The following is a 23,733-nucleotide window of genomic DNA, read 5'->3' as shown; positions in this document are numbered from 1 at the left end:
CATTTTTAAGAATTGTCAAACAACAAAATGAGGAAAACGATATAGGAGAGAGTTCAACAGTTTAAAATAGGTGTTAACACCATGGCTTCTAGCTGCATTTGAAATAAGTGTTTTTTCTGAGGTGGATCTTGAATTTATATGAGTGGATTTAATGTTTAAGTATCCCAATACACAATGCATATATGACCTTTAATCGTACTTAAAATATAAACAGATTTTCAGGACATAAACTAGAGAAAGAAAGAAAGAAATATATAACGGGTCCACTAAATATCCATGGGTATTTGATGTCTACATTCTAGTAAATACTTAAAAGTTATCTCCCATTGCATATCGTTAGACATGTGAAAAGATACTTAAAGTGAAAAAGTTGAAGATGATATTAACAAAATAAGCACCAGGTCAGTGTTGTAATTTTTTTTCTATCAGTAAAAATTCTTGCCAATGGCCAATGACACATAGTGGTTTTTTTAGGTCAGATGTTCTGGGACTTCTTGTTCTACAAAAAGATGATGCTTGCCAGTTTCATTTTCCAAATAGCATTACATTCTCCTCTGGATGGGATATTTCCAAAGAATAGAACTACAACTGCTAAATCAGAGAATGTCATTGAGACAGGCTGGTCCAATAAATAAGGTGCAATGTTGAGCAATACAAGATAACATCCCTGAATTTCTAGCTGCTCTCACCTCTGCTTTTCCCCTCTTCTATAAATTAGGAATTACCTGCCTTGTAATACCTTAACAGAATAAAGTAAGGATGCATGAGATAATGTCTGTAAACTACAATAGACTCCTTGGAGACTGGTGCTATTTGAAAGCAACTTTGTTAGTGACAGCTGAGAAAATCTTCTGTGAGCCAGAAGCCCGGGGACGTTTGGTTCTAGTCCATGATGAAATTTGAAAACAGCCGCGTTGCTTGGCTCCTTCCTCTTTTCAAGACTTTTCATGGGGATAGAATCATATATTATTTACTCAGGGAACCCGAGTCATCTTTCTGCTAAATAATTTTCATATATTGAATATTACAGAATATTCTCCAAGCTTCCAATTTAAGTACATAATTTTCCAATTTCTTTTCTATTCCTTTTCATCCTATTACCTAAGTATCTTATCTTCCCATTCTTGACACGTATGTGGAACTTAAGAATCAGTATTTGGGCCGGGTGCGGTGGCTCACGCCTGTAATCTCAGCACTTTGGGAGGCCAAGGCGGGTGGATCTGGTGGTCAGGAGATCGAGACCATCCTGGCTAACATGGTGAAACCCCATCTCTACTTAAAAAAAAAAAAAAAAATTAGCTGGGCGTGGTGGCGGGGACCTGTAGTCCCAGTTACTCAGGAGGCTGAGGCAGGAGAATGGCATGAACCCAGGAGGCAGAGCTTGCAGTGAGCCGAGACTGTGCCACTGTACTCCAGCTTGGGCAACAGAGCGAGACTCCGTCTCAAAAAATAAATAAATAAATAAATAAAAAGAATCAGTATTTGACTTCTTTGTTGGGGGTTGGGGGATACTGCTCTGCACATAAATGCTTGTCAAATAAACTTACCCCGTTTTTTTAAAGCGCTCCCCGCAACTACAGAGGTACTTGAGATCTATACAAACACAAAAGGAGTCAGGGATGGGGGAGATTTAAAGAAACTATAATTTCTTGAAAACTAACAAAGTGACAGGCATCATACAAGTTCCGGCAACATGAAGTTATTTTCATAAAAACCTGGAAAGTTAACTCTATCGTTCCCATTTTACAGGTGATGTACTACGTTTCAAAGGGGCAAAGTCAATGGCTGCAGGTCAGGAAGTTACTAAGCGTAGGCTTGGTGAGCTGATCCCACACTGCATCTCTACAGCAGAGAGTTCCCTGGAAGAGCAGAGTGGAGACACTTTACACCTGTGCTTGTTCTGTAGCCTCATGGCCCTTGGGGAGGGTACAAGGCTCCATTCTGATCCAAGCTGATCAGAGATCCAGCAACATAAAACACTCCCACTTCTCTCTAGATTAGAACCCAAGGGGCGGAGGCAAGACGCCAGCAGGAGAGGCAAGCGTAGGCTGCCAAAAAATGTCTAATTAGCTCTCCCTCCAGGCCTGGGTCATTAGAGCGGTGAAGAAAACCAACATGCAGAACATGCAGAAGCCAGGGGACAGCTGAGGGCTGGCTATGCCAACCTAGTCCATCCTGCCCCAGCTAACAGAGCCCAAATCTATTAGGCTCTGCTGACAGCCAGGTAGGAAACCCCAAGGAACCAGCACCATGCTCTCGTGCCCTCAGAGACCCCATGTTCCTTCACCCTCGTATTTCCATGGCAGGTTTTTAGCAGAAGGTCAGTGTATTTCTTCATGAAAATAATTGCAAAAAAAAAAAAAAAGTGCCATAGTGTTTTTTTTGTTTTGTTTTTTGGAGACAGGTTTTGCTCTGTCACCTGGGCTGGAGTGCAGTGGCATGATCTCAGCTCACTGCAACCTCTGCCTCCTAGGTTCAAGTGATTCTTGTGCCTCAGCCTCCCAAGTAGCTGGGATTACAGGCGTGCGCCATCACGTCTGGCTAATTTTTGTATTTTTAGGAGAGAGGGAGTTTCAGCATGTTGGCCAGGCTGGTCTCAAACTCCTGGCCTCAAGTGATCTACCTGCTTCGACCCCCCAAAGCACTGGGATTACAGGCGTGAGCCGCTGTGCCTGGCCTCGCCACAGTGGTTTCAAAAAGAACCAGAGCAACTTGGACACAAACATGAACAGAAATATGAAAAGGATAAGAATTGTGGCCATGCTATAAACATTTTTTATAACATTTTTATAATGAGAGAAAACTCATTGCTATGGTCAATAATGAGGAAATTTTATCTAGCACAGTTGGAATCTGACCAAAGTTGGTCAGACCATGCTTCTTAGGGAGTCTGTGAGAAAGTCCCAGAACACATGTAAAAGAAAGCAGTGGAGACAAAGGAATGTGAGTAGGTGAAAAGGTCAAAAACAAAAAATCAACACTGGTTACACCTGCACCATGTTCCCAGATGAATGGTCCGGACTCTGTAATTAAGTCTGGGTTTGTACTAAACATGATGCAATTAATCACTCTATGGTGATTTCACTCCAAATACCAGAAAGGCAGATATTGAGGTGAAAAATAATGAGAGCATGAAGATGGAAAATAATCCCAAAAGAGCCACTGAAAGGAGGAGGCAAAGAGCCTGTGAATCCAGGAAGCAGAAAGAGCTTGGATAAACTGGTGTCAAGTATGGAGTGTGGAAGGAAACAAGAACCAGGCAAGGTACCTACCAACCCTGCACGTCACGGTCATGCATGCTGAACACTCACAGCTGACTCACCCTCACAACGGCCTCTCTGGGTCATGCGGTACCCGCTGTCGCAGTATTCACACCGGAAGGCCCCCACAGTATTGACACAGTGCCCCTCCCCACAGACGTCCGGCCTCAGGCATTCGTCAACATCTACGAGGAGCAGAGAGCATTATTGAGTTTTGTGTTCCAAATATTATTTCAAACCTCTCCCGTCTCCCAGCTTAGCTCAAATATAATAACGAAGTAACTGATTTCTTTTCTTTTTCTTCTTTTTTTTTTTTTGAGATGGAGTTTCGCTCTTGTTGCCCAGGCTGGAGTGTAATGGTGCGATCTCGGCTCACTGCAACCTCCACCTCCCGGGTTCAAGCGATTCTCCTGCGTCAGTCTCCTGAGTAGCTGGGATTAGAGGCATGCGCCACCACACCTGGCTAATTCTGTATTTTTAGTAGAGACAGGGTTTCTCCATGTTGGTCAGGCTGGTCTCAAACTCCTGACCTCAGGTGATCCACCCGCCTTGGCCTCCCAAAGTGCTGGGATTACAGGTATGAGCCACAGCGCCTGGCCAGTAACTGATTTCTGCTTTCCCTTTGATTTGTTTGACACACATCAAAATCATCCAGTTTTGATTCATGCAGGGTGGTCCAAAAGTAACATTTAATGTATCTTGTCTGTGCACATATTTGATACTCTTTCTTCAAAAATGTTAGGGGAAAGAAATCCATTTTTATATCACCGGGGATCTAGCAGATTGCTATCATGGTAAGTGTTTAATAAAAAATTCTGGGTTGTGTGGATAAGCACTGAACTGATAGCCTTAGGGGATCTAAAAATCAGATCTAAGCATTTGTAATCAGGAAGAACAATGCTGTTACCTATACAGTTAGTCCCCTCCTCACTGGCCATAAATCCTGCTGGGCAAATGCACAGGAAACTTCCCTCAGTGTTTTCACAGCGTCCCTGGGAGCAGAGGTGTTGGACCTGAGTACACTCATCAATATCTGTTAACAAAAATACATATAAAAAACATTAGTTCTGTGTAGCAAGAACTTAGTTTCCCTGTTCTGTAAAATACCATCATACTATTCCCTGAGTACCATCCAACCTTTATAACTGAGGACAACAGCAAAAGGAGACACGATCTTTCTCCTCACGTGCTTGAAGGATTGTTACTGGAAGAGAGAAGCAGCCTACTGTGTGTCACTTCAAAGGCCAAAACTACAAAACCATGACAATGGTGTTTCAAAGAGGCAGATTTCAGGTCAACACAGAAGGATTCTCCCGATAATGAGAGACATCCAAGCAATGGAATTTGCTGTCAGCAGGGAGTGAGAAATGCCATGAAAGAGACGGATTAGGTCATCTCTGTTGCCTTTCCAACTTAATATTCTAGGTTCTAAACGTGATATATACAATGTATGCAAATGACAGGGAAATAGCCATATTATGGAGCAGGTGGTTGTCTCCTTCCCCCTCCCACACACACAGACCAAACAGCAAAATTCACATATATTAAAGTAGTATTAATTAGATATGTGCCTTTGTTGCTTCCCACTGGCCTTATAATTTAGTGCTGAATTTTCTTTTTCTTAAAAAAGAAGAGAAATTAAATTTAGAGTTACATTAAAATGATTTATTTAACTCTATTGCATATCTTTCTGAGATACTTTTTTTTTTTCCCAAAAGGAGCATACATGAGATCCCTAAATTTCTAACTTGACTGATACCTTCAGGCCAGCATATATGGATTTTCAATTTTAAAATCCCTTTAAAAAATCAAATCTTACGTACATAAATGAAAGTAATTCTTTACTGCAGTATATATTAATGTTAATTTGTTTTTGCTAAATACATGTTTTTAGGTAGCTGTTTCTGGAATTCATATTTTCTTTACTTTATCCAAAAAGCTTTTAGAAATTATTTCACCTTTATGTAAATGTATTACATTTGGCGAGGTAAACAAATGTTGAACAAAGAGGTAAGAGAATTCCAGTTGTTTAGCAAACCTTTTTTTGAGCTCCCTTAGCTAAGGGATAAACTTTCAAAAAATTAAACCAGTAACATTTTCCCAAAATGGTTAGGTTGGTTTAAGAAAAAACATGTTCTTAATGTGCAAATGTTTGATATTTAATAATTCAGTCAATCAAAATTGTCTCTTACCCACACATTTCCTCTGTTGTTCACTGAACTTGTAGCCCTCGTAGCATATACAGGTGTATCTCACCGGCAGGTTAATGCAGTGTCCTGCTCCACAGATATCAGGGTTCACAGTACATTCATTGATTTCTTTAAAAGTAAATAAAATAATGTGAAAAAACCCACAGAAACGAACAGATTTCACTGCTACTTACAAAGCATTAATTTGTGTTTCCTGACCAATTAGCAAATTATTGCCAGCTCTGCATTTAGAAGACAAAGGTGACCTCTGACAGCAAGTATAAATTCATGTGATTACTTTATAATAGATGAGTTAGTCCCATCCAAGGCCATCAATAGTTCCTAGTGAAACCATTTTTAAGATGAACTGAAGTGAGTAGAAACTCAGAAAAAGGCCATGTTGTAAGTTGTAAGAAAATCAATTATTAATAAAACAGTTTCCAAAATGGCCTATTAATGAGTTTCTATTCCCTGTAGTTCATCTTAGATGACAGAGTTTGAATCACCAATAGATAAGAGATTTCTTATCTATTGATAAGAAACACATTGTAACTTTCCATTCTTTAGCAGGCCATATTTGAGTTTAAACAAACACATCCAATCTCCTCCAAAATTTCTCATCAGTCCCCTCAAAGACCTCCCACTTCTAAATAAAGAAAAAGTTCTTGGTGTATCTTACTCTTATTTGCCAATTTCAACGTGAACATATTTTATTTCTAGTGGTAAAGTAGAAATCTTTACCCAAATCTTTTCTGTTAAATTCCTCCCTTACTCCCTTACTGAGCCCTACGTAAGACTGGCTTCCTCTATATAGCATGTACAGATTAGCTCTGTTCAAGTCCTCAGTCTACTCTCAGTCTACTCACAGACATACACTACAGTGGAGGGAGGGTCTTAGGAGTCCATGGTTAGGTGGAGTCCATAAAAAAAAAAAAACCCAAGGACTCAAAGGGGGCCTTCTGAGATTAATTGCTCCCTTAAGATTTTCTGTTTCCAATGACCTTTGTAAGAAGGTATACTGGCCTACTGAAGGTGGCAGAGCTGACGGTTAGAAGCACTGGCTCGAGACAGTGCAGGCACAAATCCTGCTGCCCTTTACGGTTCTGCAATATGGGGCAAGTGACCTCACCATTCTACGCCTCACTTTTCTACATGTGTAAAATGGAAATAATCAGAGTTTCAACTTCAAAGTATAAGAATGAAAGATATACCCTAAATAATGCATGTAGCCAATGCCTGGCACATTATATGTGCTCAATAAAACTTATCCATTATTATTGTTCATCCTGAAGTCATTTAAGATTATATTTAAAAACCAATACATTTATACCAATACTACCTTGGGCTATTATCTGTCATCATATAGTAAACAAGGCTCGAAAGAGAGGCTGGTATGAATGAGGCCAAGGGACCCTCCAAGGTAAATAGTTTGATGCCTCTGAGCATGACAACTTAAGAGCACAGCTTTGTTAGAGAGGTCTGTGGTTTGAATGAGAAGAAAAGCAGGTGGGCTATTCTTGGTAATAACACACTGTCTACTCTGCAGCAAAAGGATGTAGAAAACAGTGCTTTAACAAAGGTTCACTATGGAAATGACCTAAATTGGGGTTCAAGTTGCTCTCCAAAACCAAAACCACATGCTTCATTTTTCATAAAGTATTCACTATGCTGTGACTTTAAGACTACTCATGCAAGTCATTTGAAAAAGGAGCATATGAACTTCAGCATTTTACACAAAGTCACCTGGATGTATGAGAAATGTATGCATACCCCATGTATTTACAAATTACTTATACCTTTTGTGACCCTAGTTATGTTAATTCACTTTCAGGAGAATACATTTGTTTATAGTCAATAGATTATCAAATTATAGGAAGAATAATTCAAAAGGCTAAAAACATGGGTAACTAATGTGATTACCTAAACTGAAGTGACTGGCAATAACACAAAACAATGAATTATACATACAGCATAGTATATAATCATTAACAAGATAGGAAAATGCTTATTTGTTAAAGAAAACACAGTGGGGCACAAATTATAACATAGAATATAATTTCCATTACACCACAATACACACAGAAAAGAAGGTTGGAAGGAAGTAGATCTAAGTTTTATGGTTTTTAGGATTAGCATTTTCTTCATTTTTTTTTGTACTTTTCAAAATTTTTACAATAAGCATGTCTTGGCACTTTCATAATTCGAAAAGTCTTCCTTAAAAATAGCATTTGCATGTACCTAAAATTTGAAAGTAAAAGGTAATCTTCACCAGGTTATACTCACAGATTTTCAGGTAAGAATTCTCTTCTGTTTATAGGAATTTTTTAGTGAAACATCATGAGATGCACACGACTCTATATTATACATCGAAGCTTCCTTTGCAAGTTACTGGTGTTTAGATTTCTTGGGTTTTTTTCCCTGTGGTTATTGACCTATCTTTATACTCATCTCTGACATTTTCATAAAGCAGAAAGACATGCTGACCATATTTGCCAAAAAAAAAAAAAAAAAATTAGAGGGTGAATTAATATACTCAGGGCAAGGGTTCAGAACAAATTAAGAGGCTATAAATCTGGGGTTTTCATGAAAAGCTTGATGAGTAGTCACTAACCCACTCCCACAACACCAATTTGGTGATTACCAAGTATTTGTCATTTGGCAGGGACAGCCTTAGAATGGAACTTCTTTACATGTGTGAACAAGTCTTCAAAAATATGTGATGCTTAATTAAAATGTGATATATTCCTATGCCACAAATTGCCAACATAGCTAAAGTGTTTCTTCTCAACTCAGCTCTGAGCTAGGAGAAATAGTGAAGAATTATAACTCTTTAGTCTTAGGAATAAAATGAATACTAATACCCTTTCCTGCCAATTCAGTATCTTAGATAGAAGCTAGGAGGTTGGAATTTGATGAAAAAAAGTTTGTTGACTTTTAGCTGATTACCTCATACATAAGTATACAAAGACGTGGCTTGCAAACGCTGAACTTGTCTGTCAGGATCACGTTACATGTAAGAAAATGTTAGGCTGACACCACTAGAGGGTACTAAGACATACATCAAAGGAAAGAGGGACACTTTCTGAAACATACTTGATTTCTACTTTGTCCCATTTTTACACAAGTGATTAATCAATGTAACTGTCATCAGTTTGACCTCAGAGATCCCCTCCATTCTTTGCCAGGCAGGATTCCACTCTTTGGTGTTTTTTTTTTGAGATGGAGTCTCACTCTGTCACCCAGGCTTCAGTGCAGTGGCGCAATCTCGGCTCACTGCAAGCTCCGCCTCCCGGGCTCATGCCATTCTCCTGCCTCAGCCTCCCAAGTAGCTGGGACTACAGGTGACTGCCACCATGCCCGGCTACATTTTTTGTATTTTTAGTAGAGATGGGGTTTCACCGTGTTAACCAGGGTGGTCTCCATCTCTTGACCTCGTGATCCACCCGCCTCAGCCTCCCAAAGTGCTGGGATTACAGGCGTGAGTCAAGGATTCCACTCTCATAGGCAGAGAGAAAACAGCCATCACTCCTTCAAAACACCTCTGTCTGCTTTCTATCTACTACTCATCAAAAAGTTGAACATCAGAGGCCAAGTGCGGTGGCTCGTATCTGTAACCCGGCAATTTGGGAGGCTGAGGAGGGAGGATTACTTGAGGTGAGGTCAGGAGTTTGAGACTAGCCAGGACAACATGGTGAAACCCTGTCATTACTAAAAATACTGTCTTTACTAAAAATTAGCCAGGTGTAACAGCGCGTGCCTGTAGTCCCAGCTACTCGGGAGGCTGAGGCAGGAGAATCACTTGAACCCTGAGTGACAGGGTTAGAATCTGTCTCAAAAAAAAAAAAAAAAAAAAAGTTGAATATCAGGTAAAAAAATAAATTACTGGTGCTTACACTTTAAAACGTATAAAACATGTCTCCCCCGCATCTCCCCTGTGTTTTCTCTCCTTTTCTAATAGCTTTTCATTCCTGAGCACATAGACAGTACACAAGTCCTGAGAACGTTGTCTTAAAGAACAGGAAAAGTTTTCTGCATTTTCTGGTTTTTAGGGCAAAGACAAGATATTTTATATTTTTCCTAAGTGGTGACTTACACATCGGCATGCAAACCTTTTCCCACTGAGTAGATCAGTTCATGTAGAAGAATACGATTCTTTGATCAAACTGTGTCAATATAAACTCTAGAAACTGGGCTCTGATACACCAGAGTCAGGTCTCACACAGACAGCACTCATTTCTTGTGTCAGGGGTATGTATGCTGGTGAATGAGAATGTCTTGTCTTTTTAGCATGTATGGCTTTCTTGGCTCTGCAGAGAGAGGATCAAGGGAGTGCTCCCCACTGGACTCTCTCACATGTCCTTTATAATGCCACCTGGTTCACAGGCCAGCCCTACTCTTCCCTACTATATCTGCTCCCTGAAAACCTCGTCTTCTCCAGGTCAAGGACCTTATTCTATTTATTTTGCTGGAGTCCATCTAGAATATGGAAAAAGAGCCATGACAGAAAGCCAATGATGGAAAACCAAATACTCTATTTATACCAGCAACAAGGCCAGTGGTAGATTTAACAGTGTGGTATCTTTATATTCTAAAATTAATTGAAACAAAGTTTTTAGCAAAATATGAAAATTACTATGCTGACTTTAGCTTTTTCTTTATCATGTGATTCCCTGAATGAATGAATGAATGAATGAAGTCTGGAAATACTAAAGCATGATGATTTCACATGGAGATAAAAGAGTTTATTTTCTATCAGCATAAAAAGTTTATTGAGGCAATAATGACACTGGTAATATGCTTGAGAGACAAATATTTTTGGGTCAATTCTGAGTTCAGGAAAAGATCTGATAAGCAAATAGTTTTTTAAATGTCTGGGCCATGGTAATTACAGAGGTTTCCACAAGGCAGTTAAGTCAGTCAAAGAATAATTTCTGGCCAGTCTGCAAGAGCCATGGAGAACGTTTGGGAAGAGCCAGAGGAAGGCATCAAATGTTAACTCATGGAAAGGTTTACAAAAATGCCCTGGCTTTCTAACTGCCCCACAGTGAGCATAGATTGTCCCACAACAATTGAAACAGATGTTTCCACTTTGTAAATATCTGCCAGAGAAATAAAGGTTTGATTTTTCCAACCTATCCTTTAGCTATTAAGACACTATGCTAAATCAAGAATTTATATGCTGAAACATATAATTCACTTGAAAACAGTATGCCAATAATGTTGCAAGCCACCAAGTCAGCTGTTAAGAGTGGAAAATATCACCCGTATTTCCTGCAGATATGTGGCTCACTTTATAATTATCACATGTCAAAGTGTGTTTGGCTAAATCTGAAAAAGCTACTTCCAATTTCACCATCGTAAAGATATAATCACTAAACACTGTGGAGCTGATGATATTTATTTTAGACTCTTAATGTATTATTCTATCCCTTTCTTCAACCATGGGAGAAACTAACAGTAACAAATAATATTTACCTCCTCTGTGTTTTAGAGACGAAAACACTACTATGCAATATTCCTGAGAGAACTGATGAGATTGCCCCTAAAATCTGTATTTGGCCCCCATATGTAACCGATGGGAACATACACTTTTGATTTAAATTAAATTTGATACAGAACAGTCTTCTTGTGCTAATGCAGATCACTGTGTAATAGTGCAGCTCTAAAGCTGCAAACCATTTCAATTCAAAGACTCTCTATCTATAATGTTCCCCCTATGAATTCTTTCAGAAATATTCTTGTACTACAGAAAGTGGAAGTACCTGCAACTGTTGCATTAAAAAAAAAAAAATCAGCATCACTTGTTTCCTGGAAGGATACATTCATGCTTCAAACATGTGACAGCAGATGTCAGCCCTGTATTTCTGCCAAACTCAAATTAAGCTTCTAACAAGTTGTGTTTTAAAACTTCCTATAGCAAGGCTACTTTCATTGTTTTTTTAACCAGCTCTGCAGTTCAGTTGAAGCTGAGTAATGTCTATTTGTTACCCTTCACACAGCTACATTTAAATGCTGAAACTGCATTTATCTAGCTGAACTTAACCTCTACAAAGCTAGTTTGAAAGACGTTTGTCCACTTAAGTCAGCCATACTCATTCAAAACTAGAGTTTATCTTCACACTGAAAAATGGAAATGCAGTATTTCCAAAGAACTAGTGAATTACAGTATGTCTTACTGCACTTTTTTCTTTTTAACATTACGATAAACAATTAGAAGATCCCTGCTGTCCAAAACAGTGTATTATTTGCTTGTATGCTTTGCAGCATGAAGCAGTCTCTTATCAGTGTGCTTAATAAAGTGGGTAGATACGTACATCACCTCAGCATGGAGAATAACAATTTTAGCCATGGCCATCAAAAAAAAAATCACTATAATTTTGTCACAGGATCCCTGGGGTATCACTTTGCCAGCCAGAACCTCTGTGGCTAATGGCGCGTTTGCCAAAGTTTTGGTTGCACCCACTGAGTTTGTTCTACCCACTCAGCCCAGCAGGCTGTGCTTGGCCTGTGCTGCCAGCCCAGATCCCACACTTGCCAAGGGCAAGCCAGGTGTGGAGCGGTGAGGAGTGTGTGAGTGAGCTAACATGTGGTCCAGCCACTACACACAGGCAGGCATGCCAGCTGCTGTGGCAGGCTGGGCAGCTCCAGGTGCCAGCATAGGTGTAGGATTCATGTGAGGCTGTGGCTGGACCAGACATACTGGCAGTAACTTCTGCTGCAGGCACCAGTGTCTGAAGATGGTGGACACAGTGCTACCTGAAAGCTTGGAGACACCAGAAACCACACAGCACCAAAGAGGCTGTTACAGCCCTGGCTTGGGGAGCCCCTAGGTTTGGGCTCCCCAGAGGGACGCAGCTCTTCTTCCTTTCTCAGCACCCTCAACATGGAGATCGGGGGGAATGTTTCAGCCTTATTTGTGTCATAGCTCTTTCACTACCACCATTCAGTGGGTTCTGAGTTCTTGTCCCACATCCAGGAAGAATGAGGTACACAGACAACTGGAGGGTGAGCAAGGTGGAGAGGAGCTTCACTGAGTGACATGACAGCTCTCAGGAGACCCATAGTGGGTAGCTCCTTTCTGTAGGCAGGTCATCCCGAAAAGGTGAGGAGACCCAAAGTGGGTAGCTCCTTCTCACAGCTGGTAGTCCTGACATCTGTGTGAGTCTGGCTGAGTCCAGGGTTTTTATGGGCTCAGAATGAAGCAAGTGTATGCTCATAGAAAAACACCATCCGATTGACCAAACTGTTATCAATAAAGTCTTCACCCTGGACCATAGACTACACCTGGAACTGGCAGCCTGACTCGCAGGCTTCAGGCCATTCCTGGCTTGAAGGTGGGGTTTCACTGGGGAATCACCCCTTCCCACTCAGGAACCTGTCTGCCTCCCTCCATCAACATGTTGTCCACACACCTAGGCTGTTCATGCTGAGGGGCACCTGCAAGCCCACACTGAGCTACCCTCAGCTTCCCCTCAGCCTCCCTTCCATGCTCATTGGTGTCCAATGTCCAGAGGGGGCCGAGGTGGCAGGGGGCTGGTCTGTCAGCGCTGCCCCAAGCACATGCATACCCAGCTGGGTTGCAACAGCACTTGGGCTTGGCCACAACTTTGCTCCACCCTGGAGCAGGCGCTGGCAGTAGGGAGAGGCCAAGGAGTGAGAGCAGGCATTTCTGAGCTTGTGGGGGAAGGGGGGCTTCCTGGCCTCTGAGAGCACAGGGATGTCTGGATCTCAAGCTGTGGCTAGGTGACTGCAGCTGCACCCTGAAGAGCAAGGCTCCGGGCCTACTGACTCACTAAGTGGCCAAAAGCTTAACATATGAGAACATTTCTATTAGAAAGGAACCTTTCTAATAGAAATAAATATGTTTCTGAGGAGGGAATATTCTAAAGGAGGCTCCAAACTCTTCCATTTAGCTCCTATAACACACTGCCAAACTTCATCCTGCAGTGGTATCACGAATTCAGTTACAGTTGATGATGTGACCCTTAGTGACATTTTTTTCTGACTCTAAAAATAACTGTTGAGTTTATAAAATACGGAAAATAAAAACACTAAAATAAAACACTTAAATCTCTCAGATCCCACTACAAAAAATAACCACTGCTAATATCTAATGTATTTTCTCCCAGCATTTTCTCAGTGTATATAGGTCTTTAAAAAAAAACTGGTATAATACTCTATGTCATTCATTTTTTTATACTTCATCTTAAATTTAGCAATATTGTATGACTACTTCCTGCTATCTTTCAATAAAAATTCTTCAAAAATACTATATTTGGTGGCAACATAATGTTCCAATGTATAGATGTAACATAATTATCTATTTCCCTGTAGTTGGATGTTCAGTGATTTCTATTTATTCTGTATTGTACATTGTCTGTGATAGGTAACCACTCATATAAACTACTACCCACAGCCTCTGGGAACATTATTTCCTTAGACAAGATGTCTTAAAATAGAATTACTAGGTCAAAAGTTCTGAATAGTTCTAAAGTTTTTTATACATATCGCCAGTTTGTGCTTTATACTCTGTGATGGTTAATGTCATGAGTCAACTGGACTGGGCTAAGGGATATCCAGATAGCTGATTACATATTTCTGGGTGTGTCTGTGAGGGTGTTTCTGGAAGAAAATGGCCTTTGAATTGTTAGACTGTGTAAAGATCACCCTCAGCAGCATGGGTGGGTATCCTATCTGTTGGGGGTGGGCCCAAACACAACCAAAAGGCTGGGGAAGGCAATTTGCTCTGCTCCAGCTTGGACATCCATCTTCTCCTGCCCTCAGACACTGGTGTGCCCAGTATCCAGGCCTTCAGACTCATGCTACCAACTCCCCTGCTTCTCAGGCCTTTGGGTTTGCATTGGAACCACAACACCAGCTTTCCTCGGCCTGGAATTTCTCAGCCTTCAGAATGGTGTGAGCCAATCCCTCACAATAAAGCTCTTTCTATATATCTGGATATATCCTGTTGGTTCCATCTCTCTGGAAAACCCCAACACATACTCCCTTCAGTAATGTGAGAGAGTCTCAATCTCACCCTGATAAAAATAGTTTGATTAGGTTTTACATACTAATTTGATAGGAATAGGTATTACCCTAGGTTAGCTTGCCTTTCTTTGATTACCAGGAAAGTTGAAATTTTCTGTTATATGCTTCTTGGTATTGTTTTTCCCTACAAATTATCTGATTGTATTATTTTTCCATTTCTCTATTGTTAGTATTTTTCCTATGGATTTATCAGTGCTCGATACACATTAAGGATATGGACATTTAGAATTTTTCATTTGTTTCAAAATATAAAACATTTTTATACTATTTCACTCATGATTACAATAATGTTTATTATACAGAACTTTGAAAATAAAAATACATTAAAGAACATAATTATCCGTGATCCTGTATTAACTGGTGAGAATTGAACACTGATGCATTTTCTTTCTTTTTTCTGTGTTTGTAGAAATTTTAAAAGTAAAATTGTAATCATTACATTGTATTTTTTCTTTTTTTCCTTTTTTTCTTTGAGACGGAGTCTCGCTCCGTTGCCCAGGCTGGAGTGCAGTGGCGCAATCTCGGCTCACTGCAAGCTCCGCCTCCCGGGTTCACACCATTCTCCTGCCTCAGCCTCCGAGTAGCTGGGACTACAGGCGTCTGCCACCATGCCTAGCTAATTTTTTGTATTTTTAGTAGAGACGGGGTTTCACCGTGTTAGCTAGGATGTTCTCAATCTCCTGACCCAGTGGTCTGCCCACACTGACTTCCCAAAGTGCTAGGATTACAGGCGTGAACCACCGTGCCTGGCCTTTTTTTTAAGACAGAGTCTCGCTCTGTCACCAGGCTGGAATGCAGTGGTGCGATCTTGGCTCACTGCAATCTCTGCCTCCTGCGTTCAAGCGATTCCCCTGCCTCAGCCTTCCAAGTAGCTGAGACTACAGGTGTGCATCGCCAAGTCTGGCTAACGTTTTGTATTTTTAGTAGAGACGGGGTTTCATCGTGTTGGCCAGGATGATCTTGACCTCTTGACCTCATGATCCGCTCGTGGTCCACCTGTCTCAGCCTCCCAAAGTGCTGGGATTACAGGCATGAGCCACTGCACCCAGCCTGTATTCTGTATTTATTAACAAAGATTATGCCATATTTCCTCATGATATTAACTACTCTTTTCAAACATTATTTTAATATGATGTGATATTCCGTTTCATATGTACTATAATTTATTTACACATACTTCTCCTTTTTACCTGTATTTAGATGATTTCCAAATATTTGCTCTTATGGCTAACCCTGCCATGAGCAAGCTTATACAACTGATACTACATTTAAAATGAAGCTCAGCCCCACGTCTCCTCCACGTGATGTATAACGTAAAAATACTGCACCAACCTGTCACTTGAGTAGGCGCAATCACTTGGCTGGCACTAGACGTAGAAGCTTCAGGAGCTACTTCAACAGGCACAGGAGGTGATGTTTTTTCAATCACTACTATATGAGAAAGTAGAGGATAAAAAGAAAATTAAAGCCTGTTAATGTGCATTGAGATCCCATTTCAAAACGCAAGGATAATTTAGTCTAGCAATATATCACAGCATTTCTCAGATATGAAGAACTGTTCTATGTCCTAAGGCTCATGGTATTAATCTATAGCTCTGGGTTCAACATTTAGCAAGAATATCTGAGAGTGATACAGAAGCCAAGAAAAATGATCGTTCATCAAATGATAACCTTCGATAATGTTTGAATAGTATATACCACTCCGGATCACAGAAAACAGTAAAAAAACTCTTATCTTTACCACTGCAATACTTACAATGCTGTAATTATAACATTACATAAGTATATTACTATACTTAACACTGAACTTCAGTTATGAAGCCTAGTAATTTACTAAACAAAATCAAAGACAAAAACTTCCCGTCTTACATTTTTATTCAGAATACTCTGACAAACAGCACAGATCAACACAGGCTACCTGGAAACTGTGGATGCAGATGAATAGTTGAAATGCCTGGAGACAGCTGGGGTTGACCAGGCTCAAGTTTGGTTTTCTCTTGATCCAATGAAGGTATTTCCTGGATGGTTGTATTTTAAAAGAGAGTAAGAAAAAAAAAGAGTTGAAAGTGGAAATTATTTTTAGTTTCCCACAACTATTTTTATTTAATTAATTATATTCTTAGAAAGGCAAAGAAGTATCATAGGACCTTACATGTATAATTGTGTGAAATTACAAAAAAAAAAAAAAAAAAAAGAACCATTGATGTGATGCTACTATAGGAAGCCCTAAACTTTTCCCAGTGGTGCTGATCCATGCACATATCCTCAGCCATTTCCCTGAGGCCCAAAGTCTGACCTGGTAAGTAAATGTCTTGGCCCAGGGGTCCGTATTTGGTCTGCAATAGGGCAAAACTAACCCCCAAAGAGGACTAAACCTTTGCCTCATTCACATGTGGCCACTGAGATGACCAGCCACAGTTTGCAGATTAAATAATGAATATAGCAGATGTGCCATAACAAAGAACACATGGTAAGTTAAAATATTTTAAACCAGTCAGTCACTACAGCCTCCTTTAACCTCATATCTGATAACTTTACAACTCCAGCTTTCTGAACAGTGGTAGCCAGGCAGAGCAACAGAAATCTGCTGGCTTGGAGAAGGATTTGGGGCTTTATCACGCATTTTGGTGCCCAAGCTTGTCCCCTGGACCTCAAGCAAAGAAGCAGTCCATCATCCACGGCTCAGCTTCCAGTTATAACTGTGCAGGGCTCATGCCAACTGAACAATTAGCCTAGTTAAGGATCTGAGACTTCACTCACACCAGATGGGACCAGAGAGCTCATATCATCACTACATTCAAGTATTCATCGAGTTACTTGGTTCTGTCCTCCTCCAGAAAGCTTACTCCTCTGGCCTCTGTTAACCTCTTATCCTCTTCTCCTGGCTTCAAGTATCACCTCTTTTCTGCTTTTTCTAAGATAGTCTGCCTGAATATCTCATCACAAATCCAACTTTGCAAGCATAAATGCTTACAGAGTAAGTCCATTTAGGTATCCCACAGATACCTCCAGCCCACCCTTCCAAAACCGTCCAGGCTCTCATTTCAACTTCATTTCTGCCAATGCCACAGTCATTAATCTGTCCCATCCAGACTTAAAGTCACTTTTTAGTCCTCTCTCTTTCATTCTTCATTGAAAGCCCCATCCACTAATACTTTTTTCTTATAGTTGTTCACCCTTTTTCATATCCATAGACCCCACCTCCCTAGGCTGGACTCACTCTCATTTTCAGTTTACTGTAATAATCTAACTGGTTTCCTCTTTCTTCTTAACTTGAGTAGTCCTACCAAAATTCATCTCCTACAAATATTGAGCACTTAACAGTTTTCCCCACATTTCCTCTGTCTTCTTAAGAATATAGACTACCTTTCTATTACTTACTAGAGATGACCTCAACCAGTCTCTATTACACCCCATTCCCTGCAGCCATGGCCAATGCCAACAAGGAACAGACCAGGATCAGGTGTTAATCCACTCCTGCAGTTCACAGACAGAATTTTCCCCATCACTGTGAGGCAGCAGACTTCCTAATCTACACCACTTCTACGTTTAACAAATAGGGTCCAGTTGAGACTCAGGGTATTTCCCCACTGATTTACAATGGCAGTTTGGTACTCTAGCTTTCCAAAGCAGTCCCTAATTCTGTTTCTGACCAAGTCTTTCATGAGCCTGGTTGTCCCCTCCACCACACCTTTGCACATCCTGGGCATCCTCTCTTTTCTTCATCCATCACATAACATCATGAGACTTTCGTAAGTACCAAGACAACAAAGGCTATGATTGCATTTTTTGTACTCTCTCCTCCCCAAATAAAATGCAGTAAAAGTATACAAGACAATTTTTTAGGATCTCTTTTAGATTTTTAATGAAAGTTATAAAGTTCAATCATAAAGACAGAAGAACTGAGTTATGATGAGACTGCCAGGCTGCTGGCTGGCCCACCTACAAGCTAAATAATTACTTCCATATATCAACCAGAACTAAATTCAAAATCAACAAAATTGCAAACTACTCTCTGTGACTGATCTTTAGAGATGCTAAGAGTTTCAAAAGTACACATAAAGTATGCATATCTGTTACACTTTTTTTGGGCTCAAAATACTATAACCTCTTTCTGGACAAGTGCTATCACTCCAAAATCGTCAGTCTCTTTTTCTTGATTATTTCAGCACTTACATTATGACATTTATGTTATTCTAGCCCATAATTATAAGATAAAGATTTAGAATACTATTTAAAATAATTTATGTATGCATTGCCTCATCTAAATTCTAACAATGCATTCTTGTCAGCTTAAAGAATGATACATAAATATATACATATTTAATAATTACCTAATTTTCATGTAGTTATTATGGAGAAGGAGATAAAAAGAAAATTAAATCCTGTTATGTACATTGAGATCCCATTTCAAAATGCAATGATAATTTAGTCTAGCAATATATCATAGTAGTTCTCGACATAAAGTTCATTCATTTAATGAAAATGAATGTTTTCATTAAATAAAGAAAGCCAGATTCAGAGAAGGAACAATATTACATAAATAGGACTTAGATCCAGTAAATGTTTACATTTGCTACTAAAATGTCTCACAATTCACAGCCCCATTCTATGCCCAAAAGCCAACAGACTGACTTTTCAAAAAGCAACATTCTAGTATTTGATTGTAACTTTTAAGTGTAAGTTCTGTTCTTATTCAACTCAATTCAAATATGTATGTTAAATTTTAGTTGAATTAAGAAGTACCTCACTATTTATATGCTCTAAGAATACATGCTTATCTAAGCATGTCACAGCCTTTCTTTCACAGATGGTCCAGGTCATCAGGTGACACTGAATTCTATTTATGCCCTTGATTCTCATTAGTTCCTCATTTTCTTCTCACTAGAATTGAAGCTTCATTAGAGAGTTTTGTCCTATTTGTTCTCTATTGTATTCCTAACACTGAGAATAGTCCCAGTCTATAACAATGGCTCAATAAATTTTTTTTTAATAACTAAATGCTATATTAACTTAAACCAAATGATGCATAATAGAGATGTTACTAAAGTTAAGTCTAAAAAATCCATACATATTCTAATAGAAAATCATTTGGAGGGTTGAAAACAAAAAGACTTGCCAACAATGAATAAATTACCTTTTCAGGGGGTGCAGTTGCCACTAAAACCAGAAAAGAAAAATGGTATTAGTATCATTTAAGACAATTCAGTCTTAAAAATATTTCAATTTTTAAAAAGCAATAGAAGTCCAGTATCTCCACAAAAGGATTAAGAATCAAACTACAGCAAATGCAGAATTAGGATCATCTGCCATTTTAGGGAATTTTACACATGACTAACAGAGAACCCTCAGTGCTGTTACTCCTCAGCTACTGGAGCACATGGAGACGTGAATAAGTCTTGCAAACTCTTTCAAAATCAAAATTAAACAAAAAAGCAAAAGAAGGCAAAACTTTCCGGTATATCATTTTATGCCTTATCTCAATTATGTGGAACTTTCCATATGTTAGAAAACAAACGTTTTCATTAATTGGTTAAAGGCTTATCCTTACGGTATATAATGTTTGCAACGCTTTCTGGTGTCAATGTTAAAAAAGAATGTCACTGATTTCAATAAGAGACATGAGAGCATGTGCTGCATTCTTGATGTATTCCAATCTTTAATGAAGCCCGTGAATATTTTCAGAAAGATATGCTAACTAAATTACAAAAAAGAATTTCACAAGCCAGGAAGGGCCAATTAAGAGATTAGAATCAATATACTGAACAAATTATACATTACACAATCATAAAGGTTATTGTGAGGGTGTTGGTGATGCCTTTGTATTTTTAAAGGCTTGCTTTTCATTAATCGGTCCTTCATATTAATTAGTTCTAAAGCCCTAGATCAACATTCACCAGGATTTTTCTCATAAGTTAATCAATGTCTCCACAAACATTAGTTTACAGGTTGGGTAGGAGCACTCCTGAAAGCAATCAGGGTACCAGACAAATTAAAATCATTGTTGCAATATTCTTGGGGTTGGAGAAAGTCAATTAATCTTTTATTCTGCCTAACCCACCACCAAGAAGGTCGTGAGGCAAAATCTGGAACTACGGCCCATTTCCTCCTGCCTGTGCAACCAATGAACAGTTGCAAACATCTGGCCATGACACTAACTGTCTAGGGGCAAACTGATTAAAACTGTCGATTCCAGCTTAGGTTCTGTCTGTTCTGCCTTACCGAGGGAGAAATGCAGTGAGTGAAAGCATAGACTCAAATAGGCCAGAACACACAAACGTTCAGAGCTCAGAAAAAAAGCCTGCCTTACCAAGAAGGCGGCTGTGGCAAGCTCCCAACACAACACTAGCCTGGGCACTCTATCTCCTCAACAGCACCCAAAAGTGGCCCCCTGAATTCTGACCTAAGAATCAACTGCGAAAAGCCAACAGGAGCTTTATTAGAGAAAATATGTCTATTCCATACAAATCTAAAAGGTGTGTTCCTTCTGAGGTGAACATTTTTTGTAAGCAAGATATGTGAAGTATCAGATACTGTTGGTTTATATAAAGAGACAGGGATGACCCCACATCCTGAATGTCAAAGAGAGAGAGTCAAAGTCCATTGTCTCTAGACTCCCTCTCAAGTAGAAGGCCTTCAACTCTTTCCTTGGGAAAAGGTGCTCCGTGGTCACAGGTCGCATTACATATTCTCTACATGACATCTGGCAAGTCATGTCCCCTCTCTAGGTCTCAGGTTCCTCAGAGGGTAAACGGAAGAACCACACGAGGTGGTCACCAGATCTCTTCAACTGACAATTTCTTAGCTTCCTTCATTTCACCCTCCATGATCCCTGACTGCCCTTTAGACTTTAACGCTTTAACTTTGAAAGTCTGTGGATTCCACTTCACAAATAAATATTTGTTAAATGGCCTTCTAGACAAGAAATGAATTAGGGCTATTCCCTGAAGGATCTAGATCACTCTCCAGGAATAAATGCCAAGATAAAGTAGCCCCCAAACAGCAGGACGACATTCTGAAATTACCATGGAATATTGTTATCTACTAGGTACATATTATTCTAGAGCAGTGGATAAACATTTTACAATACACAGGGCAGCCCCTAGTCAAATAATTATCCACTCTAAAATGTCAATAGGGCTGAGGCTGAGAAACTCTGTTCTAGAGGGTTATAAACAGGGAAGTCAAAGCAAAGACACACAGAGAGATGTCTAGAGTCCATGATCCATTACCGCTCTCACCTTCTGGCTCCGCCACTCCTGGCCCGTGTTCCCGGGAGAAGGTCAGGGCCTCCACTGGCTCTTCCTTGGCTGGGAGAGGTGGAGGATGAGTACTTTTAGCAACAGGTTGAGTGTTCTTTGGCTTGACAAATACAGGTCCTTTACCTACATGGTGATGGATTGGCCTGCGTCTATGAACGCCAGAAACCGTATAACCCATTCCACCAGGACAGATTTCCTTAAAAGCAGCTAGATTTGGGATGGGAAAATATTCCTTTTAAAAATCTAACAGTGCAAACTTATACAGAGGAAAATATCATGATGAATAGCTCTTAATAAATCATCACTAATATAGTTACATTTTAAAACTTCAAAAACAGGTGCAAAATGTAAGCAAATTGCTTGAATTTCTGATAAACTTGCATATTTACAGAAAAAAGTACAACTCTTTTTTTTAACTGAACATTTTTCCATCTGGTAATTCCTTATCCTACCAAATCAGAATATACATATTATGTATAGCATATACTTAGCATATATTTTATATATCATATTATATACATAGTCATCCCTCAGTATCCATGAGGGATTAGTTCTAGGATACCCCCTGTGGATACCAAAATCTGCAATGCTCAAGTCCCTTACATAAAATTGCATAGTCTGATCAGCCCTCCATATCCAGTTCTGCATCCACAGATGCAACCAACCAATTGGGTTGAATCCATTGATGCATAACCATGGATAGAGGTAACCATATATATATGTAGTTAGCCCTCCATCCCATATATATCAGCAACCAATTAGAAAATATTATATATATTAGGTTATACATTAGGAGATATTTTATATATAGAAGACACTATATGTATTATATATCTCATGTTGTAAGTATATGTGTTATTTGCAAAAATCAGGCTTTTCTCCCCACTTTGATGTAATTTCATTAGTTATTAACAAAGAACTCAGTGACATTGATGAAGAGCCATAAGGTTACCAAAGGAAAAAAAAATCACTATTCAGGGAAATGAGATGCTGAAATCCTCACGGTTTGTTTCCAGTTGAAGAACACAAAGGGCTCCACCAAAATGCCATGTATCAGCTGGTAAGAGGATGTCGATTACGGAAGACTGAAAAGGGGAAGTGTTTCTGAAGGGGAGAATCTCGGAATAGTGAGGAGGAGTCTAGAGAAGTGAGACATGCTGGAGATGATAGGTAGAAATCGAGAAAGAAGGGAAATGCCAAATCAAGATGCAGCTATTTTCAAGTAAAGGAACAACAGCTGGGCAAAAGCCTGGCCGTGACCAGCTCATTTAATTACCCAGAGGCCAAGGAGCTATCCTGTGCACTGGAATCACTATCATTGCCAGAAAAAAATGGTTTTGTATTCTTAAAAAAAAAAAAAAAAAAAAAAGTAGACTCAGCACATGTGATTTGCTAACCTCCACAGCATAATCCCGATGAATAGTGAAGGGGAAAGGCAAGGGGGAGAAGTAGGGTAAGGCAGCGTGTGGCCTTCAGAGGAAAAATCCACCTAATCCCTTTGGCGTTGGTGTTGGAGGCAAATTACCAAATGCAGACACCAAGGAGCTTATGGTTAACTTTTTTATTTCTACTTTTAAAATTGAAGGTAAAATAAGTCATGTCTCACTTTCCCTGAACAAGAGATCTTCTATTGGATGTCTGGGACCTAAAATTAGTTCTCAATAAAAAGGAAACTCTAAAAATACTGCTTATAGTATGCTAAAATATTGTTTTTCTAAGGATCACACACTAAACGGTAGAACCTCATTCTTATGTTTAACTAGGAAAAACAATTTTTACTTGGAAAGATGTTTCTAGAAGAAAACATGATTTTAAGAACCAAGTTTAAAGAATTAATGAACTAAATATTTTTAGTGAAAATCACCATATAACCAAAAATTCAGTGCAAAAATTTTATCTTGAACATTATTTTCAAATTTATTGATAGTACTAGAGGAGTATCCCTGAGTTACAGTCACCATTTCAATTTATGCT

At 39.4% G+C, this 23,733-nt stretch overlaps 1 protein-coding gene across 11 annotated transcripts in view; it reads right to left on the bottom strand.

The window, feature by feature from the left end:
- The window catches only part of LTBP1 (latent transforming growth factor beta binding protein 1), a 454,228-nt gene that overhangs the window by 121,200 nt on the left and 309,295 nt on the right, over window positions 1-23,733 (bottom strand). For 4 of the 11 annotated variants that reach the window (XM_031655063.1, XM_031655064.1, XM_031655067.1 and 1 more), the window contains 7 exons: window positions 21,739-21,807; window positions 19,635-19,657; window positions 16,416-16,515; window positions 15,830-15,928; window positions 5,453-5,578; window positions 4,168-4,293; window positions 3,323-3,445 (listed from right to left, as the gene is read on the bottom strand). In XM_031655063.1, coding sequence (XP_031510923.1) covers window positions 3,323-3,445; window positions 4,168-4,293; window positions 5,453-5,578; window positions 15,830-15,928; window positions 16,416-16,515; window positions 19,635-19,657; window positions 21,739-21,807 — 666 coding nt within the window. Of the gene's footprint in view, window positions 1-3,322; window positions 3,446-4,167; window positions 4,294-5,452; window positions 5,579-15,829; window positions 15,929-16,412; window positions 16,516-19,634; window positions 19,658-21,738; window positions 21,967-23,733 lie in introns of all 11 variants that reach the window. The other 7 variants (XM_031655059.1, XM_031655061.1, XM_031655065.1 and 4 more) reach the window with 4 other exon arrangements.

The sequence above is a fragment of the Papio anubis genome, chromosome 14 (genome assembly GCF_008728515.1).
Source record: "Papio anubis isolate 15944 chromosome 14, Panubis1.0, whole genome shotgun sequence".
In the NCBI taxonomy this organism is placed as follows: domain Eukaryota; kingdom Metazoa; phylum Chordata; class Mammalia; order Primates; family Cercopithecidae; genus Papio; species Papio anubis.
The sequence above is the reverse complement of the archived record's forward strand: the minus strand, read 5'-3'. Positions and strand labels throughout refer to the sequence as shown.